The sequence below is a fragment of the Lytechinus pictus genome, chromosome 6 (genome assembly GCF_037042905.1).
Source record: "Lytechinus pictus isolate F3 Inbred chromosome 6, Lp3.0, whole genome shotgun sequence".
Taxonomy (NCBI): domain Eukaryota; kingdom Metazoa; phylum Echinodermata; class Echinoidea; order Temnopleuroida; family Toxopneustidae; genus Lytechinus; species Lytechinus pictus.
The window spans coordinates 6,455,577-6,482,462 of NC_087250.1; the positions used below are offsets into that span (position 1 = coordinate 6,455,577).

Consider the following 26,886-nt stretch of genomic DNA (forward strand, 5'->3'; position numbering starts at 1 on the left):
CAGCCCAGTTGGAGAGGAGCGCAGGGAGTTCTTCGTCCGACTCCGACCTCCACCAGCGTCGAAGTGACGAGATCACTGCGAAACTCCGCAATTTATAGTCTCCGAGAGCTGCCTTACGCAGTGCGTTGCGTAAGTTGATAATTGAGTTCTAACGCACCAAAAGCTATAGCGCCATCTACGTTTACTGCATTATTACCAAAACCTGTAGCATAATAGTATGGTTTACTGTGTCGAAGGTGGAGGATAGATCGAGTAAGAGTAAAGCAGTCACACGCCCTCTGTCCATCTCATGGAGGATATGATTTGAGGTGCTCACAAGAAGGGTTTCCACACTGTGGTGTGGTCTGTAGGCAGATTGAAATGGGTCGAACAGATTATTGTCGTGAAAGTATTCAGCAAGACGAGAGAAAGCAACCCTTTCAAGGACTTTAAAGAGGAAGGGTAAGATAGAAACCGGTCGGTAATTTTGGAGAGAATCGGGATCAAGAGAGGGTTTCTTTAGCAGTGGTGTAACATGAGCGCATTTCAGAGAGGACGGGACATGCGACTGCTCTAAACTTAAGTTAACAAGGTAAGAAAGAATAGGAGCGAACGTGGATGAACAATCCTTTAGTAACTTAGCAGGTATAGGATCCAATTGACATGACTTGGGAGGAGATTTTCGAAATAAAGACAGAATCTCAGCAGGAGAGGTAGGGCGTAAGATGTCCAAAGTAGAAGAGGTGGAAGACTGTAGAGGTGTGAGGTCAGGAGTTAGACTGTTGCAAATCCTTTGAACTTTAGTTTTAAAGAAATGTGAGAATTTACAGGCAAGTTCGTGGCTATCTGTATTATTAGGTAGAGGTGAGGACTGACGACGATTGAGGAGTCTGTTAGCCAAAGAGTCATATTTGCACTCCTCAACAAGACCTACGAGGTAAGATCGCTTCGACCTCTTGACGAGAGAGTTGACAAGGTCGCGGTGAACTCGGAAATTATCCCTGTCAATCAGTAGTCCACTTCTCCGCCACTTCGTCTCCAGTTTTCGTCGAATACGCTTCTGTAAAGTGATGTCAGAGCTGTACCACGGACAGTCCACATGGCTCTTTACCTTTCTAGGCGTTGGTGGAGCGTGGATGTTGAGAAGCTTCTCAAGCTCACTGTTGTAGCGAAGAACAGCGGTATCGTCGTTGTCTGTAGAAGAAAGGATAATGCTGCTATCAGCCACACTCTGGGCAAAAGTTGCTCTATCTATGTCTCGGATGTTGCGGGAGATAAATCTTGATCGAGTCCGACTGGGCTTGCTGAAACCAATCCTCCAAACAATTGCAGAGTGATCTGAGATGCCCGGAACAACATTCGGTTTAGAACACAGAGATCGGTCATCTGAATCCCGCACTATTACAACATCAAGTAGGTGACCTTTATCGTGGGTTGGAGAACTGACAAGCTGAGACATGGTGTGGCTACTGAGAAGAGTGTCAAACCTCTGCGTGTAAGATGAAGAAGCGTTGTCGAGATGTATGTTCAAATCGCCAATAATAATCAATAGTGTAGTTCTATACATGCTGCCATCAAGAAAGTCTGAAAATTCTTCCAAAAATCTGGAAAAGCTCTGACCGCATGGTGGCCTGTAGATTACCGCGACGTCGATGCAACCGGAGTCGCTGGAGATGGTGCCACACATGCATTCAAAACTGTCGTACCTATATGTAGGTTTAATGGCAACTTGTAGATTATCCTTGTAGAGGAAGGCCACTCCGCCACCGCGCCCGGAGGCTCTAGGACAATGTTCGAATCTGTAAGAACTTGGTCGAAGATCAGCTATTACTGCATCGGCATCGGGTGAGAGCCATGTCTCACATATACAGCCTAAATCTAGGTTATGATCTAACACAAAATCTTGGAAAGTTGTAGACTTATTGCGTAGGGAGCGAGAATTGAGAGAACCAAACTTTAAATGCTCCTTTAAACGATCACTTCCACCCCTACTCCCACGATGTGTCCTCCGCCTTCGACATGATCTACTGATTCCGAGAGACACCAAGCGATCCCAAACACCAGTGTTCTCATTACGCCATTTTAAAAAGAAACGTCTATCATTGACATGAGCATTCATGGCATGAAGAGTATGATTACTATAATTGTGAGATTGTAAAGAGGAATCACAGGAATCATTACTATTAGGGTGGGTTGATACTTGTAAAGAGGGTCCGGGATTCGGGTTGATGTCTCCCGAGATCAGTAGAAGAATATGAAAACTTGAAAGGGCATTAGCATATCGCTGAACTGGTCTACCTATATATTTGCACTTGCGTTCAAATTTGGGTTGTGCCAGTGGCAATGCATTGCAACAATTAACATTCAATTCAGAACAAGAGAGAGTGATACAATAGCAACATGAGTATACAATAGACACAAAGGCTATGAGAGTGGAGACCTTCATTGTGAAGATTCGCACAGGCGTGAAGCCAGATCACTGACAGTGAAAGAGTAAGCTATCTATGTACTGTGTGTACAAAACCAGCAACATGGCCACTAAACATAGGGCAATAGGCAAAGCCAAAAATCTTAACGACTAAAAACCAAAGGAACTAAGAGTAAGAATCTCACCAAAACGATCTAGTAGCTTCCTGAAGACATACAAAAACCACATATAGTAATTAAGAATCAGTTAATGATATAGGAAAACAAATAAAATAGATAACAAGCAGAGCTATGTGGGAGGTCATCCACCAGGCGCGCGCACCCCACAAAAATAAAAAATAAAAAATAAATAACATGGAAATATAGCGTAGTCTTTCCGTCAGACCCAGATCTTTCAAATAACAAATGAATAATAATAATAATAACAAATTAGTAATAATAAAAAGCAAACAAAGACCCACGATCCTATTTATGTTGAAAAACATGGAAATATAGCGTATTCTTTCCTCCAGACCCAGATATTTCAAATGAGAAATGATGAATAATAATAATAAATTAGTAATAATAAAAAAAAGCAAACAAAGACCCATAATCCTCTTTATGTTGAAAAACATGGAAATATAGCGTAGTCTTTCCTCCAGACCCAGTTATAAAAGTCATTTAAAACACAACAACAGCAAAACAAAGACCCTGCCATCTTATCAACATTGAATAACATGGAAATATGGTGTAGTCTTTCCTCAATTTAAAGACAACACTCTAAGCCCAAGCATTTTAAGTGGGTTTAATTTTGAAGATTGGTCTAAGCTGTGATTTTTTTTCCTATATTTGTTTATCTTTTAAATAACCGGGTCTAGACGAAAGACTAAGCATAATACTCGTGTTATTCCACAAGAAAAGGAATATGACAAAGTCTTTTGCTTTTAAGATTGTTTAAATCATTTTTAAATTACTGGGTCTGGAATAAAGACAACGCTCTAAACATTTGCTTTTCTACATGCATGGTCTTAATTTGGAGGATTGTTAGTTCTTAGATTCGTTGTTGGGGGTTGGGTTTTATTGATTTTTATTCTTAAAATAATTGTGTCTGGAGGAAAGTCGATCTTCGACAATCGGTCTTCATGTTATCCACAGTAATTAGATTATTGGGTATTCGTTTTAGAATATTTGTAAAAAAATTTTTCAAATAATAACCAAGTCTGAAGAAAGGATGTTTGCTTTACCCATGCGTTATTACAATGTTTTGTAGGGGTCGTATAATTTTTTTTTTAAATGGGTGTGGGGTAAAGACATATTTTTTTGCTGGGTGAAACTTTGAAAAGTTGGTCTTAGATTTGAAGTTTTTTAATTCATTTTTTGAATAGCCGGGTCTGGAGGAAAGAGTACGTTTTAAAACTCGTGTTATTCCACAAAAATAAGAATATGATAAGGTCTTATGTTAGAAGATTTTTTTTCGTAACCGTTTTAATGATTAGGTCTGGAATAAAGACAACACTCTAAACCTCTTTTTAAAACAGGTCCTTAGGTTGAAGGTTTGTTTGGTCTTAGACTTAGATTTTTTATTATTACTATTAGCGTTATTTTGAGAAAAAAACTGGGTCGGGCTGAGAGACTACGCTATACAACCATGTTATCCAGCATTAATAAGATTATGGGGTCTTTGTACTGTTTTTAAACGGTTATTCATAATGTTTAAATAACCGGGTCTGGAATAAAGACTACGCTTGATTCTCAATTTACTCTTAGCGCATATATTCAAATTTATACGTCGTATAAGTTGAAACAACAACAAAGACATTAATTCCACCAGTTTTAATTAACTGGGTCTGGAGAAAAAACTAAGCTCGATTCTCTTTTTTTTCCACTGGAATATCATTATTGTATCTTAGTTTGGACTTATTTTATAAAATTTTAAACAACCGGGTCTGAAAAAAAGACTTTGGACTTATATCATAATTTTAAAAACAATCGGGTCTGGAAAAAAGACTTTGGACGTGCATTATAATTTTTTAAACAACCGGATCTGGAAAAAAGACTTTGGACCTATAGTATAATTTTTCAAACAACCGGGTCTGAAAAAAAGACTTTGGACTTACATCATAATTTTTGAAACAACCGGGTCTGGAAAAAAGACTTTGGATTTATATTACAGTTTTTGAAACAACCGGGTCTGGAAAAAAGACTTCAGACTTATATTATAATTTTTTAAACAACCGGGTCTGGAAAAAAAACTTTGGACGTATAATATAATTTTTTTAACAACCGGGTCTGGAAAAAAGACTTTGGACTTGTACTATAATGTTTTATTAACCGGGTCTGGAAAAAAGACTTTGCACTTTTGTGCTATATGAACGCAATTACTATAGGATTTTAGTTTAGAACGGATTCGCCAAAAATCCCTTCAAATGTATTACATTTGTGGGTGAAATTATTACATTTGTGGGTAGAGTGTTATTACATTTGTGGGCGTTATTACATTTGTGGGTGCAACAGGGGGGTAGAAGTTAAACAATATCTGAGATTTTTTTTTTTTTACACATTGAGGTATTTCACAGGCCTAAATCAATAATGAGAACGCGAAGCGCGATCTGTATTTTTTTTCTTCATGTATTTTATCCTTAAAGATCAGTTTCGGGGGCGGACCCTGCTTCCGCAAATAAGGAGGGGGGGGGGGGTTTCACCCATATTTTCCTCGATCGGCCGCTTAATGTTGTTGTTGTTGTTTTTTTTTTTTTTTTTCTTTGAAGGGGTTGCTCCAGTGGCGTAATGAGCCAACAAGTTTAAGGGGGTTCGATATGGCGTATCACATAAAATTAATAAGAAGTTTCCAGTGAGCGAAGCGAGCAAGGAAATATATGCTGACATTTTTTTTACAACCATACAAGGTTGTGATATATTTTGACATAATATTCGGAAAATAATATCATATTTCATCCTGATCCCTTTTCTCTCTTTTTTTTCTTGGTCGTGATTCTTTTATTATTATTATTATTTTTTTTTTTGAGGGAGGGGGGGCAAAATGCCCATGTCCTAACAGTCATTTCCTAGCTTTACTTTATAAAAAACCTAAATGTGTAATAATCTCATAAGCCCTATGCAAGCTAAAAAAAAAATGAAATTTCATGTATTTTGTCCTGAAAATTGAAATTTCTGGGCAATGTTTGTGAACCTGAACAGAACGCGTTATGTAACTAGATAATTACCATGAGCGCAAAGCGCGATCAGAAGTGTTAAATATGCATTCTGGCCTAGTAGAAAAGGGACCTGTTAAAGATGAGATTTCAAGCCCCCAACGGGACACTCGAGTCTTGTTTTGTCAATCAAGAAAGTGATGGGTAATTTTTGGTATCTTCATAATGCGAGAGCAAAGCGAGAGTAAAAAATTGTTGATATTCACCGGATAATTTTAGTACGTTTTGAATAAGATCAAGCTGCGTATCTCAAAAACATGCGTGCGCGTGTTTTAGAGTTAGACAGAATCTGCATTCTGAATACATTTTATTTTTCATCATGGAAATCAATAATGCAAGCGCAGAGCGCGAATTGAAAATAATATTTGAAATTCCGATATGAAATGAGTCAATTTAAGCACTATTTACAGCACTGTGTATAATAGGGAAATTGTGACGTCGATGTGGATAGCACTAAATAAATGATGCAAGCGCGAAGCGTGAGCTGATATTTTATTATTACTTTAACCTAGGATCGTGACATTTTAGGCCTAAGGATATTTTGTCATCATATAAAAATAATGATTATCTTCTATTTCTTTTCCTAAAACGTGTCGTTATTTATTTTAAAAAAGGGACAATTTAGTTATTATGAATTCATAAAAATTTTATTTCATATTTTTTAATCTAATAAGCCTAATGAGTGTGCGAAATTTGTTGACAGTGTATGGGGCCTGAAAACTGGAAATTTTAAGTATTTTTGTAATCATAAAAAGGATTCATTGGTTGATATATTTTTAGCAAATAGCGCGAGCGCAAATCGCGATCCAAAATTTGTAAATGGGGGGAATTTAAGTAGTTTGTTATAGAATTAATATATAGGTGAACATAACTCACCAAAATGCGAGAGCACAGCGTAAGCATAGGCCTTCATTATTTTTAGAATCGTGACACCTGAAAAAGAATATTTAGATAATCTTATATGAAATACCAAAAAAAAAAAAAAATAGGTGGGCCTACTTAGCAAATAATGCAAGCGCACAAAATATTGCAAATGTTGATTCACACCATAAAACGTACATTTTCCAGAGCACTTAAAAAAAAAATTGGAAAAAAAAATGAAAGATCGATGTCCGAGCTGAATTATGTTTTGTATATTGACTTCAAAACTTCATATTTTGAACTATATATCAGGCTATATTGACCAAGATATGCATCTCATCGAACAGGCAATGCAAGTGTGATGCGCGAGCAAAATTTTAGTATAGTGACATTAAATATTTTCAAAAATCATTTTCCAAGTCTTCTCATGACCTTACTTTATTCACTCGTCTTCCTTCTTTTTTTTCTCGTATCTTTCCCCTTCTTTTTTTTTTCTTTTTTTCCCTGTTTTTCCCAATTTATTTGCACCGTCAATAGGGGGAGGAGCCCTCGGGCCCCCTGGATCCGCCTATGTTAGTAGTTGTTATGATGAACACGATGCATATCTATTAAGAAATGAATGCGAGCGCTAGCTGAAAACTTTTATAATGACGAAATGAAAAATACATTTTTAGTTGTCAGGTTAGAATATCAAATATTTTCAGCTTGTGCTTCTCATTTGAATAAAAAAGAAACTATGAGGTCGGGATGCGTATATAACTAAACAATTTATTGATGCCAGCGCGAAGCGCGAGCTCATTTTTTTATATACTGACTTAATAAAGGACTAAGGTATAATTCCTATTCTAATTGCTTGTTCTTTTTCTCTCCTTTTTCTCTGTTTCTTAACCCTTTTTTGCGCCACCATGGGGGGGGGGCAAATATTTGCCCCTTGGATCGGCCTATGTAGGTTGACTTGAAAAACACTAACATTTACATGTGAGATTAATGAGAGGATGCATACCTCATTGATGAAATATTGCGAGCGCGTAGCGTGAGCTGAATTTGATAAAAACCCTTTTTTGTGACCCTGAACAGGATATTTATCTCGCTAAACAGACTTCAAACTCGAAAACATAGTTTTTGTCTATTATCGTAAAAAGGGGATATTTTAATTCAGCCGCATTAATAATAGCTTTTTGGGCAGGACATATATTTCAATATAAACAGGCAATACGAGCAATATTGCGCCCCCGGTCGAAAATAAATTTGCATGAAGCCCCCTAAGTTCAAGGTCAATTTGGCACCCTGGGTTGAACATAAACTTGGCGCCCCCATGTGAAATATAACTTTGCCCCCCCCCCCCTCTGAAACATGTATTTGTCGCATTATGGTCAAAATTCAAATTAGCGCTCCCCTAGTTCGAACGTCAATTTGGTGCCCGCTAGATCGAACATCAATTCGGCGGTCCCATAGTTCGAACATCAATTTGGCGCCCCCCTCCCAGTTCAAACATCAGTTCGGCGCCCTATAGTTCGAAAAGGCATTTTGGCGCCGCCTAGTTCGAACATCAAATCGACGTCCGGGTCAACATCTCCCTCTTTCGTTTCCCATATCCTTTTCTTTCTTTCTTTTTCTTTCTCTTATCCTCATTCCCCTTCCTTTCTCTTTTTTCTCTCTTTCTTTCCCCCTCTTCCTCTCCCCTATTCTTCTTCTCTTTTTTTCCTTCCACCCCTCTCTCTCTTTTTCTTCTCTTTATTTTCCCCTTTTCTTCTCTTTTTTCTTGAATTCTTTTCCCCCTTTTCTTCTCTTTTTCCCCATCTTTTCTTTCCCCCTTTTCTTCTCTTTTTTCCCCGTCTTTTCTTTCTCTGTTTTCCTGTCTCTTTTCTCTTTTTCTTCTCTTCCTTCCCCCTTACCCTCTCTCTTTTCTTATCTTTCCTCCCATCTTCCTCTCTTTTTAAATATTATTCTCTTCCTTCCTCTTTTTTCTTCTTCTCCCCCCCCCCCCCTTTCTTTTCCCTCTTTCTCTTTTTTTTCTCTTTCCCCCTTTTTCTTTTTCTTTCCTTTCCCCCTTTTTCTATTTAATTTTTTTTTCTTCTCTCCCTCTCCTTCCCCCTCTCTTTTTCTTCTCTTCTTTTCCCCTTTTCCTCTCTCTCTATTTTTGTTATGTTTCTTCCCATCTTTCTCTCTATTTAAATATTCTTATCTTCCTTCGTCTTTTTTTTTCTTCTTCTTTTTCCTCCTTTTCCTTTCTCCTTTTTATTCTCTTCCTTTTCCCTCCCCTTTTTTTCTCTTCTTTCCCCCTTTTCTTCTACCTTTTTCTTTGTCTTTCCTTTCCCCCTTTTTTATCCATTCCTTTTTCCTTCTTACTCTTTTTTCTATTCTCTTATTTTCCATCTTCCTCTCTCTCTCTCTTTTTATTTTCTCCCTTTTCCCCTCCCCCCTCCCTCTTTTTTTTGGAGCTGGGGGTGGGGGGGGGGTGAGGCAGTTCCCCCTCGGCCCCCATGGATCCGCACCTGTTAGAACCCCAGGTCTCGTATCATTTGACCTTTGGACCTCTCGATGACATTTGATGTATCTGATCATAATTTTACACACACTGCGGACTCGCGGACTATCGGACCCGCGGTCTATCGGGATGTCCCCTCATCGACATATCTCGTTTTTCTTTTCTGGGACGCACTGTAAATACCTTTATTTATTTATTTATTTATTTATACATTTATTTATATAGTTATTTCATTATATTCTTAAATTACTGATTTTCCCGAAACATTCATCAATATTTTGTATTATTTTGGGAGCTATTTTACAACAAACCTTTCTTCAGGGTGAACTTTCCTTCTAAGAGCTGTTAGAATAACAGAACAGACACAGACCATCAGTATAACAAACGAAATGGCAAATTCGCAAATCACAAAAAGTAGGAATCTGAAACTAATAAGTATAAATGCAAACATGATCGTGTTGTTTTATTCTGACAGTTACAGCAAGAAGCACTATACTTTACGAAAACAGTAGTACAACGTAGACTATAAATACCAACCGTATACAGTCTGCCAGCCAAAATTCGATTGCTTTCGCTAATAATGAATTGTCAAATTGTTATCAATAGTGAAAAGGTATATTTTATAAGCTTTTAATTGATAAATATTTCGTCAATTTGGTTTTCAATATCCCACACAAGGATATGTGAATTGAACTATAAAAAAAATTAAATTAATAATTCATTTGTATAAAATGTATTATACTTTATTTCATATGAATAATTTATGCCAGTATATTCATAAAAAGGCATACTTTTGCTCTGATTCTTTAGATAAAAAGCCTAGAGGGCAATCTATTGTGAAAGTGTTCTGTATCTTATAGCATTCGAAACATATGTAAACTAAAAACAAATCTGATACCAAATTCAATTTCATATGTATTTTTTTTGTTATTGATATGATATGTAGTACTGTTTTTTTTTCTTATCGTATTAATTGTTGTCCAACAATTATCGACTGTTTCATTATTTTGGCCATAATTCAATAGCATCGAATTTTAAGACTGCTCTCAATAATTAGTTTTTACAGTTATGTCTAGAGATTCAATATTAGATATGATTGTTGTTATTTACTTTAGCTATATGTACCACTAAATTTGTTAATACATTTAGGATTTTCTCCTTTACGATTTGAATAATAGTTCCGTTTGAAAATCATTTCGTTTTTAATTTGATTTAATATAGCTTTATTATCATACACCCATTTTTTTTTACATTTTCCTCTTCAGATTAGTCAATATAATCTTGGTAATGACATGAATGATGAAATGACTACCAGGTTATGGAACTGTCTGAGATCCTTCAACTTATTGACCCATCTAATCATCTCAGACTCATCTCTCAGTTTCCCTCCATCACCCCCTCAACTGCTATCCGTCACAGCGCTATCGGCTAAGAGAGTGACGTCACAATGCTATGAAGGACTGATCTCATCGCTCCCTAGGTTGGTAAAGATCCATATCACCACTAATAATGCAGAGGGAGACATACATCAGATTACGGCCGGTCTCCGTCGGACAGGAGGGCAGAGACTCGATCGGATCATTCTTCGCGGCATTCCGCTATCATTCCCGCCACGGCATGTGGTAAGACCAGGTCTGCTGTTCGGAAGACATACCGATGACACGACAATTCTTAAATTGGACGGATCTGGAGAAATGAATGAAGAAGGATGTGTTGAGCTCCTCGAGTCGTTGGCATATTTGGCATCATTCACTGATCTACAACTAAAGTGAGTTGTTATTTTCTAGACGATAAATGCAAACAAATTTGATTTTGTACATTCCAAGCATCTAATTTTCAAGTGGTAGGAAAACGAATAGTTGGTTTCTTAGGTGAAGTGGAGATTAAATTAAAATTTAGTCAGCTATCAAGAATAAGCAAATTATAAAATCGTTATGTCAAATTCCAATAGTACTAGCTTACATATCGATTGCAGAATAAAACCGTGGACTTATAAAAGTAGAGTGTATGTGCACATTACGTGTCATCATGACGATTGAAACGTTTGACCACAAGGTTTTAATGAGGTTTGCATTCGAGGGCCATCGGGTCATCTTTTCCCTTGATATAAACATGTTTTGGGATCTATTAAAATGGTAATTTTTTGACATGAGGGATTTCTATTGGACATTTTTTGATAGTACACTTAAACAGTTCTAAAGTTTTATCGTTAAGTTTCCGACGGCAGGTATGTTTATCATAATGTTGTCATCAATCGCCATTCCTCTTTAATTTATAGATTTCTCGATGGCTGGTCTTTCAACTTTAAAACAACTTTTGGTATTGAGGTGAGCATGGGTTGTGTCGAAGTATCCAAAAAATATGGTTTCACTCACAAATATTTGACAAGAAAAAAAAAGGTCACTAATAAATAAAGATAATTGGGGGTCGGCTCCAAAATGTAGATCATCATTTTTATTTTTTTTGGCTTGGCAGTCCAAGAAGAGAAAAAGGTGTTTAAAAAGTTCTGAATACATTTTATTTTTCATCATGAAAATCAATAATGCAAGCGCAGAGCGCGAATTGAAAATAATATTTGAAATTCCGATATGAAATGAGTCAATTTAAGCACTATTTACAGCACTGTGTATAATAGGGAAATTGTGACGTCGATGTGGATAGCACTAAATAAATGATGCAAGCGCGAAGCGTGAGCTGATATTTTATTATTATTTTAACCTAGGATCGCGACATTTTAGGCCTAAGGATATTTTGTCATCATATAAAAATAATGATTATCTTCTATTTCTTTTCCTAAAACGTGTCGTTATTTATTTAAAAAAAAGGGACAATTTAGTTATTATGAATTCATAAAAAAATTATTTCATATTTTTAAATCTAATAAGCCTAATGAGTGTGCGAAATTTGTTGACAGTGTATGGGGCCTGAAAACTGGAAATTTTAAGTATTTTAGTAATCATAAATAGGATTCATTGGTTGATATATTTTTAGCAAATAGCGCGAGCGCAAATCGCGATCCAAAATTTTTAAATGGGAGGAATTTAAGTAGTTTGTTATAGAATTAATATGTAGGTGAACATAACTCACCAAAATGCGAGAGCACAGCGTAAGCATAGGCCTTCATTATTTTTAGAATCGTGACACCTGAAAAAGAATATTTAGATAATCTTATATGAAATACCCCAAAAAAAAAAAATAGGTGGGCCTACTTAGCAAATAATGCAAGCGCACAAAATGTTGCAAATGTTGATTCACACCATAAAACGTACATTTTCCAGAGCACTTAAAAAAAAAATTGGAAAAAAAAATGAAAGATCGATGTCCGAGCTGAATTATGTTTTGTATATTGACTTCAAAACTTCATATTTTGAACTATATATCAGGCTATATTGACCAAGATATGCATCTCATCGAACAGGCAATGCAAGTGTGATGCGCGAGCAAAATTTTAGTATAGTGACATTAAATATTTTCAAAAATCATTTTCCAAGTCTTCTCATGACCTTACTTTATTCACTCGTCTTCCTTCTTTTTTTTCTCGTATATTTCCCCTTCTTTTTTTTTCTTTTTTCCCTGTTTTTCCCAATTTATTTGCACCGTCAATAGGGGGAGGAGCCCTCGGGCCCCCTGGATCCGCCTATGTTAGTAGTTGTTATGATGAACACGATGCATATCTATTAAGAAATGAATGCGAGCGCTAGCTGAAAACTTTTATAATGACGAAATGAAAAATACATTTTTAGTTGTCAGGTTAGAATATCAAATATTTTCCGCTTGTGCTTCTCATTTGAATAAAAAAGAAACTATGAGGTCGGGATACGTATATAACTAAACAATTTATTGATGCCAGCGCGAAGCGCGAGCTCATTTTTTTATATACTGACTTAATAAAGGACTAAGGTATAATTCCTATTCTAATTGCTTGTTCTTTTTCTCTCCTTTTTCTCTGTTTCTTAACCCTTTTTTGCGCCACCATGGGGGGGGGGGCAAATATTTGCCCCTTGGATCGGCCTATGTAGGTTGACTTGAAAAACACTAACACTTACATGTGGGATTAATGAGAGGATGCATACCTCATTGATGAAATATTGCGAGCGCGTAGCGTGAGCTGAATTTGATAAAAACCCTTTTTTGTGACCCTGAACAGGATATTTATCTCGCTAAACAGACTTAAAACTCGAAAACATAGTTTTTGTCTATTATCGTAAAAAGGGGATATTTTAATTCAGCCGCATTAATAATAGCTTTTTGGGTAGGACATATATTTCAATATAAACAGGCAATACGAGCAATGTTGCGCCCCCGGTCGAAAATGAATTTGCATGAAGCCCCCTAAGTTCAAGGTCAATTTGGCACCCTGGGTTGAACATAAACTTGGCGCCCCCATGTGAAATATAACTTTGCCCCCCCCCTCCCCCCACCCCCTCTGAAACATGTATTTGTCGCATTATGGTCAAAATTCAAATTAGCGCTCCCCTAGTTCGAACGTCAATTTGGTGCCCGCTAGATCGAACATTAATTCGGCGGTCCCATAGTTCGAACATCAATTTGGCGCCCCCCTCCCAGTTCAAACATCAGTTCGGCGCCCTATAGTTCGAAAAGGCATTTTGGCGCCGCCTAGTTCGAACATCAAATCGACGTCCGGGTCAACATCTCCCTCTTTCGTTTCCCATATCCTTTTCTTTCTTTCTTTTTCTTTCTCTTATCCTCATTCCCCTTCCTTTCTCTTTTTTCTCTCTTTCTTTCCCCCTCTTCCTCTCCCCTATTCTTCTTCTCTTTTTTTCCTTCCACCCCTCTCTCTCTTTTTCTTCTCTTTATTTTCCCCTTTTCTTCTCTTTTTCCCCATCTTTTCTTTCCCCCTTTTCTTCTCTTTTTTCCCCGTCTTTTCTTTCTCTGTTTTCCTGTCTCTTTTCTCTTTTTCTTCTCTTCCTTCCCCCTTACCCTCTCTCTTTTCTTCTCTTTCTTCCCATCTTCCTCTCTTTTTAAATATTATTCTCTTCCTTCCTCTTTTTTCTTCTTCTCCCCCCCCCCCTTTCTTTTCCCTCTTCCTCTTTTTTTCTCTTTCCCCCTTTTTCTTTTTCTTTCCTTTCCCCCTTTTTCTATTTAATTTTTTTTTCTTCTCTCCCTCTCCTTCCCCCTCTCTTTTTCTTCTCTTCTTTTCCCCTTTTCCTCTCTCTCTATTTTTGTTATGTTTCTTCCCATCTTTCTCTCTATTTAAATATTCTTATCTTCCTTCGTCTTTTTTTTTCTTCTTCTTTTTCCTCCTTTTCCTTTCTCCTTTTTATTCTCTTCCTTTTCCCTCCTCTTTTTTTCTCTTCTTTCCCCCTTTTCTTCTACCTTTTTCTTTGTCTTTCCTTTCCCCCTTTTTTATCCATTCCTTTTTCCTTCTTACTCTTTTTTCTATTCTCTTATTTTCCATCTTCCTCTCTCTCTCTCTTTTTATTTTCTCCCTTTTCCCCTCCCCCTCCCCCTTTTTTTTTGGAGCTGGGGGTGGGAGGGGGGGGTGAGGCAGTTCCCCCTCGGCCCCCATGGATCCGCACCTGTTAGAACCCCATGGTCTCGTATCATTTGACCTTTGGACCTCTCGATGACATTTGATGTATCTGATCATAATTTTACACACACTGCGGACTCGCGGACTATCGGACCCGCGGTCTATCGGGATGTCCCCTCATCGACATATCTCGTTTTTCTTTTCTGGGACGCACTGTAAATACCTTTATTCATTTATTTATTTATTTATACATTTATTTATATAGTTATTTCATTATATTCTTAAATTACTGATTTTCCCGAAACATTCATCAATATTTTGTATTATTTTGGGAGCTATTTTACAACAAACCTTTCTTCAGGGTGAACTTTCCTTCTAAGAGCTGTTAGAATAACAGAACAGACACAGACCATCAGTATAACAAACGAAATGGCAAATTCGCAAATCACAAAAAGTAGGAATCTGAAACTAATAAGTATAAATGCAAACATGATCGTGTTGTTTTATTCTGACAGTTACAGCAAGAAGCACTATACTTTACGAAAACAGTAGTACAACGTAGACTATAAATACCAACCGTATACAGTCTGCCAGCCAAAATTCGATTGCTTTCGCTAATAATGAATTGTCAAATTGTTATCAATAGTGAAAAGGTATATTTTATAAGCTTTTAATTGATAAATATTTCGTCAATTTGGTTTTCAATATCCCACACAAGGATATGTGAATTGAACTATAAAAAAAATTAAATTAATAATTCATTTGTATAAAATGTATTATACTTTATTTCATATGAATAATTTATGCCAGTATATTCATAAAAAGGCATACTTTTGCTCTGATTCTTTAGATAAAAAGCCTAGAGGGCAATCTATTGTGAAAGTGTTCTGTATCTTATAGCATTCGAAACATATGTAAACTAAAAACAAATCTGATACCAAATTCAATTTCATATGTATTTTTTTTGTTATTGATATGATATGTAGCACTGTTTTTTTTTTCTTATCGTATTAATTGTTGTCCAACAATTATCGACTGTTTCATTATTTTGGCCATAATTCAATAGCATCGAATTTTAAGACTGCTCTCAATAATTAGTTTTTACAGTTATGCCTAGAGATTCAATATTAGATATGATTGTTGTTATTTACTTTAGCTATATGTACCACTAAATTCGTTAATACATTTAGGATTTTCTCCTTTACGATTTGAATAATAGTTCCGTTTGAAAATCATTTCGTTTTTAATTTGATTTAATATAGCTTTATTATCATACACCCATTTTTTTTTTCATTTTCCTCTTCAGATTAGTCAATATAATCTTGGTAATGACATGAATGATGAAATGACTACCAGGTTATGGAACTGTCTGAGATCCTTCAACTTATTGACCCATCTAATCATCTCAGACTCATCTCTCAGTTTCCCTCCATCACCCCCTCAACTGCTATCCGTCACAGCGCTATCGGCTAAGAGAGTGACGTCACAATGCTATGAAGGACTGATCTCATCGCTCCCTGGGTTGGTAAAGATCGATATCACCACTAATAATGCAGAGGGAGACATACATCAGATTACGGCCGGTCTCCGTCGGACAGGAGGGCAGAGACTCGATCGGATCATTCTTCGCGGCATTCCGCTATCATTCCCGCCACGGCATGTGGTAAGACCAGGTCTGCTGTTCGGAAGACATACCGATGACACGACAATTCTTAAATTGGACGGATCTGGAGAAATGAATGAAGAAGGATGTGTTGAGCTCCTCGAGTCGTTGGCATATTTGGCATCATTCACTGATCTACAACTAAAGTGAGTTGTTATTTTCTAGACGATAAATGCAAACAAATTTGATTTTGTACATTCCAAGCATCTAATTTTCAAGTGGTAGGAAAACAAATAGTTGGTTTTTTTAGGTGAAGTGGAGATTAAATTAAAATTTAGTCAGCTATAAAGAATAAGCAAATTATAAAATCGTTATGTCAAATTTCAATAGTACTAGCTTACATATCGATTGCAGAATAAAACCGTGGACTTATAAAAGTAGAGTGTATGTGCACATTACGTGTCATCATGACGATTGAAACGTTTGACCACAAGGTTTTAATGAGGTTTGCATTCGAGGGCCATCGGGTCATCTTTTCCCTTGATATAAACATGTTTTTGGATCTATTAAAATGGTAATTTTTTGACATGAGGGATTTCTATTGGACATTTTTTGATAGTACACTTAAACAGTTCTAAAGTTTTATCGTTAAGTTTCCGACGGCAGGTATGTTTATCATAATGTTGTCATCAATCGCCATTCCTCTTTAATTTATAGATTTCTCGATGGCTGGTCTTTCAACTTCAAAACAACTTTTGGTATTGAGGTGAGCATGGGTTGTGTCAAAGTATCCAAAAAATATGGTTTCACTCACAAATATTTGACAAGAAAAAAAAAGGTCACTAATAAATAAAGATAATTGGGGGTCGGCTCCAAAATGTAGATCATCATTTTTATTTTTTTTGGCTTGGCAGTCCAAGAAGAGAAAAAGGTGTTAAAAAAGTTCAATATCTGCTCTTTCATTTGATACCTTAATAAAAAAAAAAATGGTCAAGAACTAAAACAGTTCTGTTCCCCCAAAACAATGATTCTATTTCAATAATTTCATTAAATTTCACCGGTTTCCCAAAGAAGCTATCACACGGTAAAAAAAAAAGACTTAATGAATGGCTGATCGTCAACAACAGAGCGGAGTGTTGAGTTAGCCTGAACGCTAGCCTGTTAAACCTGACATTCAAGCCTTAATTTAAACAACCAGAACTTTTCTTTTTTCTAGCCCATTTTCTGTAATTGAGGTATCAAATTAAAGAGCAGATGTTCAACTTTTTAAACATATGGTTTTCTTTTTGAAACCCAGATACAGCCCGCCAAGTGACTTTTTGGTATCCCTTCTTCAAACCTTTTTGCTCACTCATGCTTAAATGAGGACTAATGTAAATATTTTTAGATGAAAGAGGAGATTTTAAGCTTCACAGTGGTAGGTCATTTGTCTATTACATTTGTGATTAAGTTATGATAAATTATCGATAAATCTCGGTTCCTTTTTTTGGAAGCACTGTAAATGCCTTTAATGATTTTTTATTCATTCATTTATTTACATATTTATTTATTTATATTCTTCAAGTCATTCGCTGGAATGCCGATTAAAACTAGAAATCAGTGCTAAACGTTAAAGGGGTAGTTCACCATGAAAAAAAGTTTCTTGTCAAAATAATAACCAAAAAATATTGCCGAAACTTTGAGATAAATCAATCGAAGAAATAAAAAGTTATTACAATTTTGATTATTTGGTTTGTGACGTCGTATGCAAGCGGCATTTCCACATAGCGAATAGTAAAAATAAAAAAATCAATGAAATGTCATTTAGTCAGAGAATTGAAAATGCTTGTTATTGTACCTGTTCTATGCCAATAAAAAAATCATTTTACACCCGATCATCAAAATAAAGAAAATAAGTAATGTAGTCCAGGATAAAATGGGTCAAACCTTGTTTTTTTAGATATACAATGTTTTTTGATGATTTCTTGTCAATTCGAGGGTGCTGATTCCGAATCTGAATGATGTCACTCGTGTAACCTTGAACATTTTTCTGCAAAGTGGCAAAATCCAATCAGGCCGCCAAAATATTCAAATTACCCATGAAACTCATTAAATTGTCCGCACACTGGCTATAAAGTACATGAAATAATATCTGAAAAAATGATTTTTAACTAAATATTTATTTTCTTGATATTGAAAATGGCCGCCATAGACCCCTGTACAATATGAAGGGGAAAATAATTTTTACAAAAGTGAGCACTGAAATGCAAGTAATAATGAGTTATGAGTGAAGTAATGTCTGAAAACATGATTGCTAACGATATACCTCATTTGTCATTTGTTATGTCATGTGTGTGATAATCCTGTATTTTGATATTCAAAATGGCCTCTAAAAGCCCTTACACTATTATGTACAATGTGAATAGTGGCAAAAGAAGTCGCAAGAGTGAGCACTAAAATGCATTTTGTTAAGATAAACGAGTGGAATACGGACCAAAACATATTATTATTAATGATATTTATTATTTAACATGCCATTAATGTGATAAATCCTGTATTTTGATATTTAAAATGACCGCCTAAGGCCCTAAGATTATAATGCACGATGTGAGAGAGGACAAAAACAATCACAAGGTGAGCACTAGAACGCATGTTTTAGTGGTAAATTAGTGGAATACTGCATTAAAGTATTCAAAATTTCAAAATGGCCGCCAAAGACATTGACTGTATTATGTACAATCATTCTGGGAAACCATTTTTCACAGAGGTCAGCACCATAAAATACACATAATTTTGATTTAAGAGTAAAATATTGTCTGAAAACATAATTTCAAACAAGATATATGAATTTTCCTGCCAGATAGGTGATAAATGATTTATTTTGAAAGTCAAAATTGCTGCTACAGGCCCTACTGGTAGGCCTTTTATGTACTATGTGAATGTGAACATATAATTTTCAACATAATTTGGCTTTGACTGACTAAATGGTGTTGCATGTATAAGTGAAATATCGTCTGAAAATATGATATTTAACGAAATAGATAATTTCATATGTTATTTAGGTGATGCATAATATATTTTAAAAATTAAAATGGCTGCAATATGCTTTTTGCGGAAATTATCTTCCCCCATTCAATATTTTCATATTAAGATAAGGTTCTATGGCAACCATTTTTAAATTTTAGATTGCAGCATTCATCACCTTTATGACACAAGCTATGATATAATATTTTGTTCGAAATCATTGGGTTTAGACAATACTTAACATTTACATCAAAATTAAGCAATTTTTATCGTAAAAATTATGTCAAAATTATGTGCCCCCAGTTATAATGTACCTACTACTTTGGGCTATTGCAACCATTTTTAATTTCAAAATAAGGCCTTTATTACCTTATCGACCAATATGTAATGTATTTAGTAAGAAATCATGCTCAAGACAAAATTTTAACTATACATCGCATAGTTACACGTACGTGCGTTTTTGGTTCTCAATTCGGGTGATAATTAGTTTCCCTATATGCATGTTGCATAATTTATTAAGGGCTTGTATCGGCCGTTTTGAAAGTCAAAATACAGTCACCTACATGGGAGGGGAAATACTAATCACGTTTTCAAACAATATTTTCCTTATAAAACAGAATTATATGGATTTCATAGTCAGGCAAATCCTAATTCTTTCAAAAGTATTTGTCCACATTTACATTGTAGATAATACTGTAAGGGCCCATAGGGGCCAGTTTGAAATTTACAATACAGCATTTATCTCATGCATGAAAAAAGACATGATATGTTTCGCTAGAAAACGTGTTTTTAGACAATATTTCACTCGTAAATTACAATTACATTCATTTTATCGTTCTTACTCTTGTAAAAATTAGTTTCTTCGTTTGTATTGTTCATAATACAGATAGGGCCTATGGCAGTCATTTTGAATGTCAAAATGCAGCATGATTACCGAAATTGCAAGATAATTTATATGTTTCGTAAGAAATCATTTTTGTCAGACATTGTTACACCAATATTTCGCAATTATTGGCATTTTATAGTCAAGCAAATTCAAATATTGTGAAAATTATGTGTCCCCTTTTATATATTGTACACAGTATAAGGGGTCTATGACGGCCATTTTGAATATCATGATACAGCATTTATCACATTAGATAGTATACAAATGACATAGTTTTGTTAATAATCGTGTTTTCATACAGTAGTCCACTTGTAGGTCGCAATCACATGCAGTAATATTGCTCTTGTTTAAAATTTACTTTTCCACATTCATATTCTACATGATAAAGAATACAAGGGTTATGGCGGCCATTTAGAATATCAATAGAATAAATATTTTGTCAAATGTCGTTTTTCCAATGAGTATTTCACTTTTGCACAACAACTACATGCATTTCATAGTTAATGTGTGGGCAATTTTATGTTTTTCATGGGTAATTTGCATATTTTGGCGGCAATATTGCACTTTGCGAATTTGCGGAAAATGCTCAAGGTAACAAGAGTGCCATCATTCAGATTCGGAATCAGAACCCCCGAATTGACAAGAACCTTCAAAAAATATTGTATATCTAGGAAAACAAGGTTCGATCCGTTCTCTATGGGGCCTATCCTGGACTAATTAGGAAGCATTAACAAATGCCATTCATGCATTTTATATTATTATGGGACAGCTGCCCATTTATGACGTCAAAAACTTAAATTCTAATAACTTTATTACTATTTAACGGATTTCCCCCCAAACATTCACCGATATTTTTATTTTATTTTTATTTTTTATTTTTTTTGTTGGGGGGGGGGCTATTTTTACAACAAATCTTTCTTCAGGGTGAACTTCCCCTCATAAGAGCTGTTAGAATAACAAAACCGACACAGACCATCTGTAACTACCGAAATGGCAAAATCACTAATCATAAAAAGTAGGAATCTGAAATTAATAAGAATAAATGCAAACAACATCGTGTGGTTGTTTTTTTCAGACAGTTAAAGCAAGAAGTAATATACTTTACGAAAAGAGTAGTACAACGTACTCTATAATTACATATGCAAAAATATTAAATCAATTAAAGGAAATCTCTAGAGTATGATTGAATTGACAGAATATTCTGGTAAAAATATGTTTTCATTTTCTTCTCAATTTCTAGAAAAAAACTATAAAACATATCTATCATGAAGTTCTTTGTTGTAAATGTTATACAACCAAATGTATAGAACCTGCCAGCCAAAATTTGATTGTTTTTTTGCCAATAATGAGTTGTCCAATTTGTATCAATAGTGAAAGAGTATATTTTATACGTTTTAAATTGATAAAAGAACTCGTCAATTTGGTTGCCAATATCCCACACAAGGATAGGTGAATTTATCTATTGAAAAAATAGAATTAAATAATTCATTTGTATAAAAATGTATTGCACGTTAGTTCATATGAATAGATTATGCTAATATATTCATTAAAATACATTTTTTGGCTCTGATTCATTAGATAACGAGCCTAGAAGGCAATCTATTGTGAAAGTGGTCTGTATCTTATTGCATTCGTAACATAAGTAAACTATAAACAAATCCGTTACCAAATTCAATTTCATATGTATTTCTTTTGTTATTAATATGTTATGTAGTTTTTTTTTTTTTGGCTCTTTTTATATTAATTGCTGTCCAACAAATATCGTCTGTTATATTATTTTGGCCAAAATTTAATAGCATTGAATCTTAAAGACTGCTCTAAATAATAAGGTTTTACAGTTATGTCTAGGGATTCAATCTTAGATATAAGATTTGTTTATTTATCTCAGCTATATGAAAAGCTCACTTGCAAAAGGGGTTAGGTGCATTTTTATCAAATTTGATTTTTATGTCTTAATGTATAGATTTTTAGTAGCTCTATTAACTCTTACTGTGCCAGTACGAATACCCTTTGACTGCCAAGGGTATTCGAGGGAATCCTAAATTGACCGAAACGTAAGCAGAGACTGATTTTAAAACGGTCATAACTCTTTACCCGTACATTGTTTAATAAAACCTTCTACACACGAAATCATGCATGGTACATGAACTTTATGATCGTGTTATTATCTTTCTTATTCGCAGTTTTAAAAAAATGAGAAAAAATTAATATTTTACGTTTTTTTTTTTTCAATAAGTAAAACCTAGAAATTATAATTTCATGAATATTTCAACGAGCAAATAACCTGATGAATTGTAGAGATACCAGGAAATTAAGATGATAGAATAAAAGTTCAATGTTTACCCTTTTAAATGACGTAGATATTGATGAAATTAAACGAACAGAAATAACAAAAAATAATGCTCTTTTGAATGAAATACTATTTTGGCTATTTAAGTTGCTTCCTCTGAAGAATACACACACAATTGAAAGCGTTCTTTTTCAAAAATGGGCATCGTCTTCGATCAAGTGACCAATCGTAGAACAGCTCTGATCCCCACGCGAACACACACAATAATATATCAGAACCCTGTATCTTCAAAGTGTGGCCAACCGTATACTTTTATTCGTGTAGTCTTCAAAATAAGACCCTGTGTATTTTTATTCGTAGTGTAACAAACAAAGTTATTGCCAGTCAGGAGACAAAATATAAATTTAAAGATGATATATCAAAATATAGATAAAGAGGGAACGGACAGATTCACTACTAACAAATTTGGGGTATAAAATCCCACAAAATGATAAGCGTTCTTGGCAAAGTACAAAAAAGCAAGAAAAAAAAACCGTTTATTTTTCGTGAATCAAAGAAGAGGAAATGCAGATCAGTTACAAACAAAAATTCAATACAAATTTTCAAAAAAGAAAATAGGCCTATTTGTTCTGTATTACTGGTCTGACCAATGTAGCCACCTGTTAACATTCTCTGCGACTACATTCTTTTGTTCATGCCACCAAGTCATGAACAATAGATGCCCAGACTCTCTTTCATGAGGAATCTCTAATCCGCGCTCCCTCCTGACCTATTATCTAGGATAGCAATTTAGCACAGGATGTTCTTAGAAATCGGGGCTCACGCACGTCTTTTGATTTGACTATTCAATACTTTCAAAGGTTCCGATATTTATTTCTTTTTACATTTTACTTTTTTGTGGGTGACCCAGGTAAAAAGAAAACAATTAGCCCCCCCCCCCTACATACAAATCCGGCATCCACCCAGGGTCTCCCCAGCTCGTAGCACTATCCGTAGTAAAAAAAGAATAATTTGTTCAGATAACATGATGTACAATATATAAAGGCCTGGTCACACCGCCCGAGCGTTGTTGGAGCGGAGAGAAAAAATCATCACCGCTCGTTACTGTTCACCATTTTCGATATCGATTTTTTTTTTTTTTTTTTCGATTCCCCAATTTTGTGAGCGAAATTCGACCCTCTCTCCCTACCGCTCCACGACCACTCCAGCAACGCTCGGGGGGTGTGACCAAGCCTTAAGAAATTCAATATTCAACCCGTTATCGTCATCATTTTCATTTCTACTCTCTAAAGTCGTTTTAAAATCTCCTTGATAGTGAAGTCAATGCAGCAACTAACAGGTCGGTCTGATCGGTTTTGTTAATGTAACTGGCAGCTGTCCCGCCTTATCCCTTTCTTTATTTTCCTCAAAACATCTGATATTGCTGTACATACTCCGTTTACATTTTCTATTACCAATGGTTGGATTTAGTAAAGAAAAAAACATCCACTTTGAAAAAAGAGATAAATCTTTAGAGGAATAAAGCGTTATTATCACATTTTTTGCTTCTTCCTATTTTATTCGAGGAGAATATTGAACGATTCACATCTTTGTAAGAAGTTTAATATGATACTGATAAGCATAACAATGTCAATCATTTCTTTAAAAATGGTTTGGGTTATAAAAAGACAAACGAATATGGCCCGTTATTTACCAGATCTTAACTTTATGAAGAGAGAGTTTGGCTGCAGAAGAAATGCAATTGGTATGATCACAACAATTATTTTTGAATGATGATGACTCTGATCGCAATAACATTAAAGTGATTAAAGGAAAATATTCATATCTTTATACATATAATAGAATTCACTGAGCAAAATGCCGAAAATTTCATCAAAATCGGATAACAAATTGTAAAGTTATTAAATTTAGTAATATTTTGTGAAAAAGAGTCGTCATGAATATTCATTAGATGGGCTGGTGATGTCACATCCCCACTTTCCGTTTTCTTATGTTATTACATAAAATCATAATTATTTCATTATTTCATACTTGTGTGAATAATATGTCTCCCTTATAATGAAATAAATATCTAATGCATTAAATCAGTTGTCAATTCAATTTTTCTAGTGCTTGGAGGAAAAAAAGATTGAATAAACCTAATTTCATATAATAAAATACAAAAGATCAAGTGGAGATATGACATCATCAGCCCACCTAATGAATATTCATGACGACTGTTTTCACAAAATATTGCTAAACTTTAAAATTCAATAACTTTATTATTTTATTATCCGATTTTGATGAAAATTTTCAGTATTTTGCTTAGTGAATTATGCTCTATTTATAAAAATATAAATACTTTCAGCCCAGACAATCCCTTTAATAATAATAAGAAGAAGGTGAAGGAGAAGAATAATGATAATAATAATTACAATAACAATAACAATAATGATAATAATGATCATGATGATAATCATACTAATAATGATAATAATAATGACAATAATACATGAATAAATAAATAATGTGTGATGATTGTAGTGCGCAGACGAGAGTTGGAAATGACAGCCTTCTTTATTCATATATTCATAGCGAGAACAATTGTTTGAGAATGCTAAAAACAAAGTATAAGACCTTTCTCCCGCCCCCCCCCCCAAAAAAAAAAAAAAAAAAAAAAATCTTCTACAAATCGTGCACATTTGCAGGCAGAAAAAAGCCTTGACACAAGAATACTACCATACCGGCTTGCAAAAGACCCGATCGATAGCTCATGAATATTCATGTAACAATAGCGAATGGGCGAGAAGTGTTGGGTGAGGAACATCGTACCACTCTGTCATTTGTCAATTCCGAGCTGAATGCCTTCGCACATTCGCCTTTGCTCTGCCCACAGAAGTACGTGTATTGCTACACACAACCGTTATATCACACGTGTCTATAGGGGAAATCTCGATTCAGATCGCGGCAATATCCGAAATCAACTCTTCAAAATATTGATGCAAAAATACAATTTTACTCAAAAAAATGTCTATGTAAACCACTATTTTTTATATGATGAAATGAATTGTGTATTCCTTGCCAGTATAACAACATAAAAAGCACAGAACATGGTGTTGATTTTCTGGCTGTAAAATTGGTTAAACAAAAAAAAAAGTTACTTGGGCACGTATACATGCCAATGGCATTAGAGGCCTAAGGGCACAAATAGCTGTCAATGGCTCTTAAAGAGTTAAATTATACCAAAGAAAAGTTCAAAATTCTTATTAAAACGTGAACTAAAATGGCAAAGAAAAATACTTTTTTTTAAATGGGTTATTTCCTATTTCAGTTTAGTTGCAAAGGGGTTAGGTCCACACAGATTTTTTTTTTTTGGAAAAGAATAAAAATTTTGAAAACAGGTAGATTTCTCTTATAACCAATTGTATGTACTCATGGTAGGGTATCATAAAAATTCAGTTTCGCATAAGAATATTGCAATATGGGAGAATTAAAAATAAACGATTTTCTTGGAGTGGACCTAACCCCTTTTGCAACTAAACTCTTCTAAAGAATTCATTTGTCAAAAGGGGTTTGGTACATTTTTAATAAATTTTATTGTTTTCTGTCTCTAAACCTCTAAATTTTCAATAGTCACTCTGATGATACCAAAAACAATTGGAAATTCAAATGAAAACGTGAATGAAAGTGGCAAAGAAAAAAAAAATCGCTTTTTTTAATCAAAAGCGATTGGATTCATTTCAATTTCCTTGCAAAAGGGGTTAGGTCCTTAATGACAATTATTTTTTTAATTATAGAAAAAAAATGAAGACAGGTAGATGTCTTTTATACCCAATTTTATGTTCACATGATAGGGTAGGACATTTGATTTAATATAGCTTAATCATCATATACACTAATTTGTTTCCATTTTTTCTTCAGATTAGTAAACATAAGCCTGGTAATGACGTAAATGATGAGATGACTATCAGGTTGTGGAGCTGTCTGAGATCCTTCAACTTACTGACCCATCTAAGCATCTCAGACTCATCTCTCAGTTTCCCTCCATCACCCCCTCAACTACTATCCGTCACAGCGCTAACAGCTGAGAGAGTGACGTCACAATGCTATGAAGGACTGATCTCATCGCTCCCTGGCTTGGAAGATATCGATATCGCTATCGATGATGCAGAGGGAGACATACCCCAGATCACGGCTGGTCTTCGTCGGACAGGAGGACAGAACCTCACACGCATCAAACTTTGCGCACCGCAATCAATCTCATCAGAAAATAAGTCTATATCGAGAGAGACCGTGAGAGGACTGGGTCTGCTGATCAGACAACACACCAAGAACTTGCAGTGGATTGGTTTGTCTGGTGTTATTGGTTTGAATGAAGAAGATCTTGCTGAATTCCTTGAGTCGTCGACATCTTTGGCATCATTGGCTCATCTGAATCTAGAGTGAGTCATTTTTTTAAATTTTAATCAACCATACAGCTTTATCTCTTGCCGATATCAACAGTTACTGTCACTGTACGGAATGTCAGAAAACAAGGTACATTGTATTTGTTTTTTTATTTCAGGTTTAATTTCCGCAGGGTATTCCTTTCAGTTATAGAACTGATTTACAAAGAGGCCCTTCAACGATGAAAAGAACATACATATTTTACAATGGACATATAAACAGGATAAAATCATACTATG

At 35.0% G+C, this 26,886-nt stretch overlaps 1 protein-coding gene across 2 annotated transcripts in view; it reads left to right on the plus strand.

The window, feature by feature from the left end:
- Positions 1 to 10,212: 10,212 nt before the first annotated feature.
- The window catches only part of LOC129263472 (uncharacterized), a 45,361-nt gene continuing 28,687 nt past the window's right edge, over positions 10,213 to 26,886 (plus strand). For both annotated transcript variants that reach the window (XM_064100781.1, XM_064100780.1), the window contains exons 1-5: positions 10,213 to 10,714; positions 11,225 to 11,273; positions 15,747 to 16,249; positions 16,761 to 16,809; positions 26,123 to 26,643. In XM_064100781.1, the coding sequence (XP_063956851.1) occupies positions 10,239 to 10,714; positions 11,225 to 11,273; positions 15,747 to 16,249; positions 16,761 to 16,809; positions 26,123 to 26,643 (1,598 nt within the window). In that variant the 5' untranslated portion in view covers positions 10,213 to 10,238. The remainder of the gene's footprint in view (positions 10,715 to 11,224; positions 11,274 to 15,746; positions 16,250 to 16,760; positions 16,810 to 26,122; positions 26,644 to 26,886) is intronic.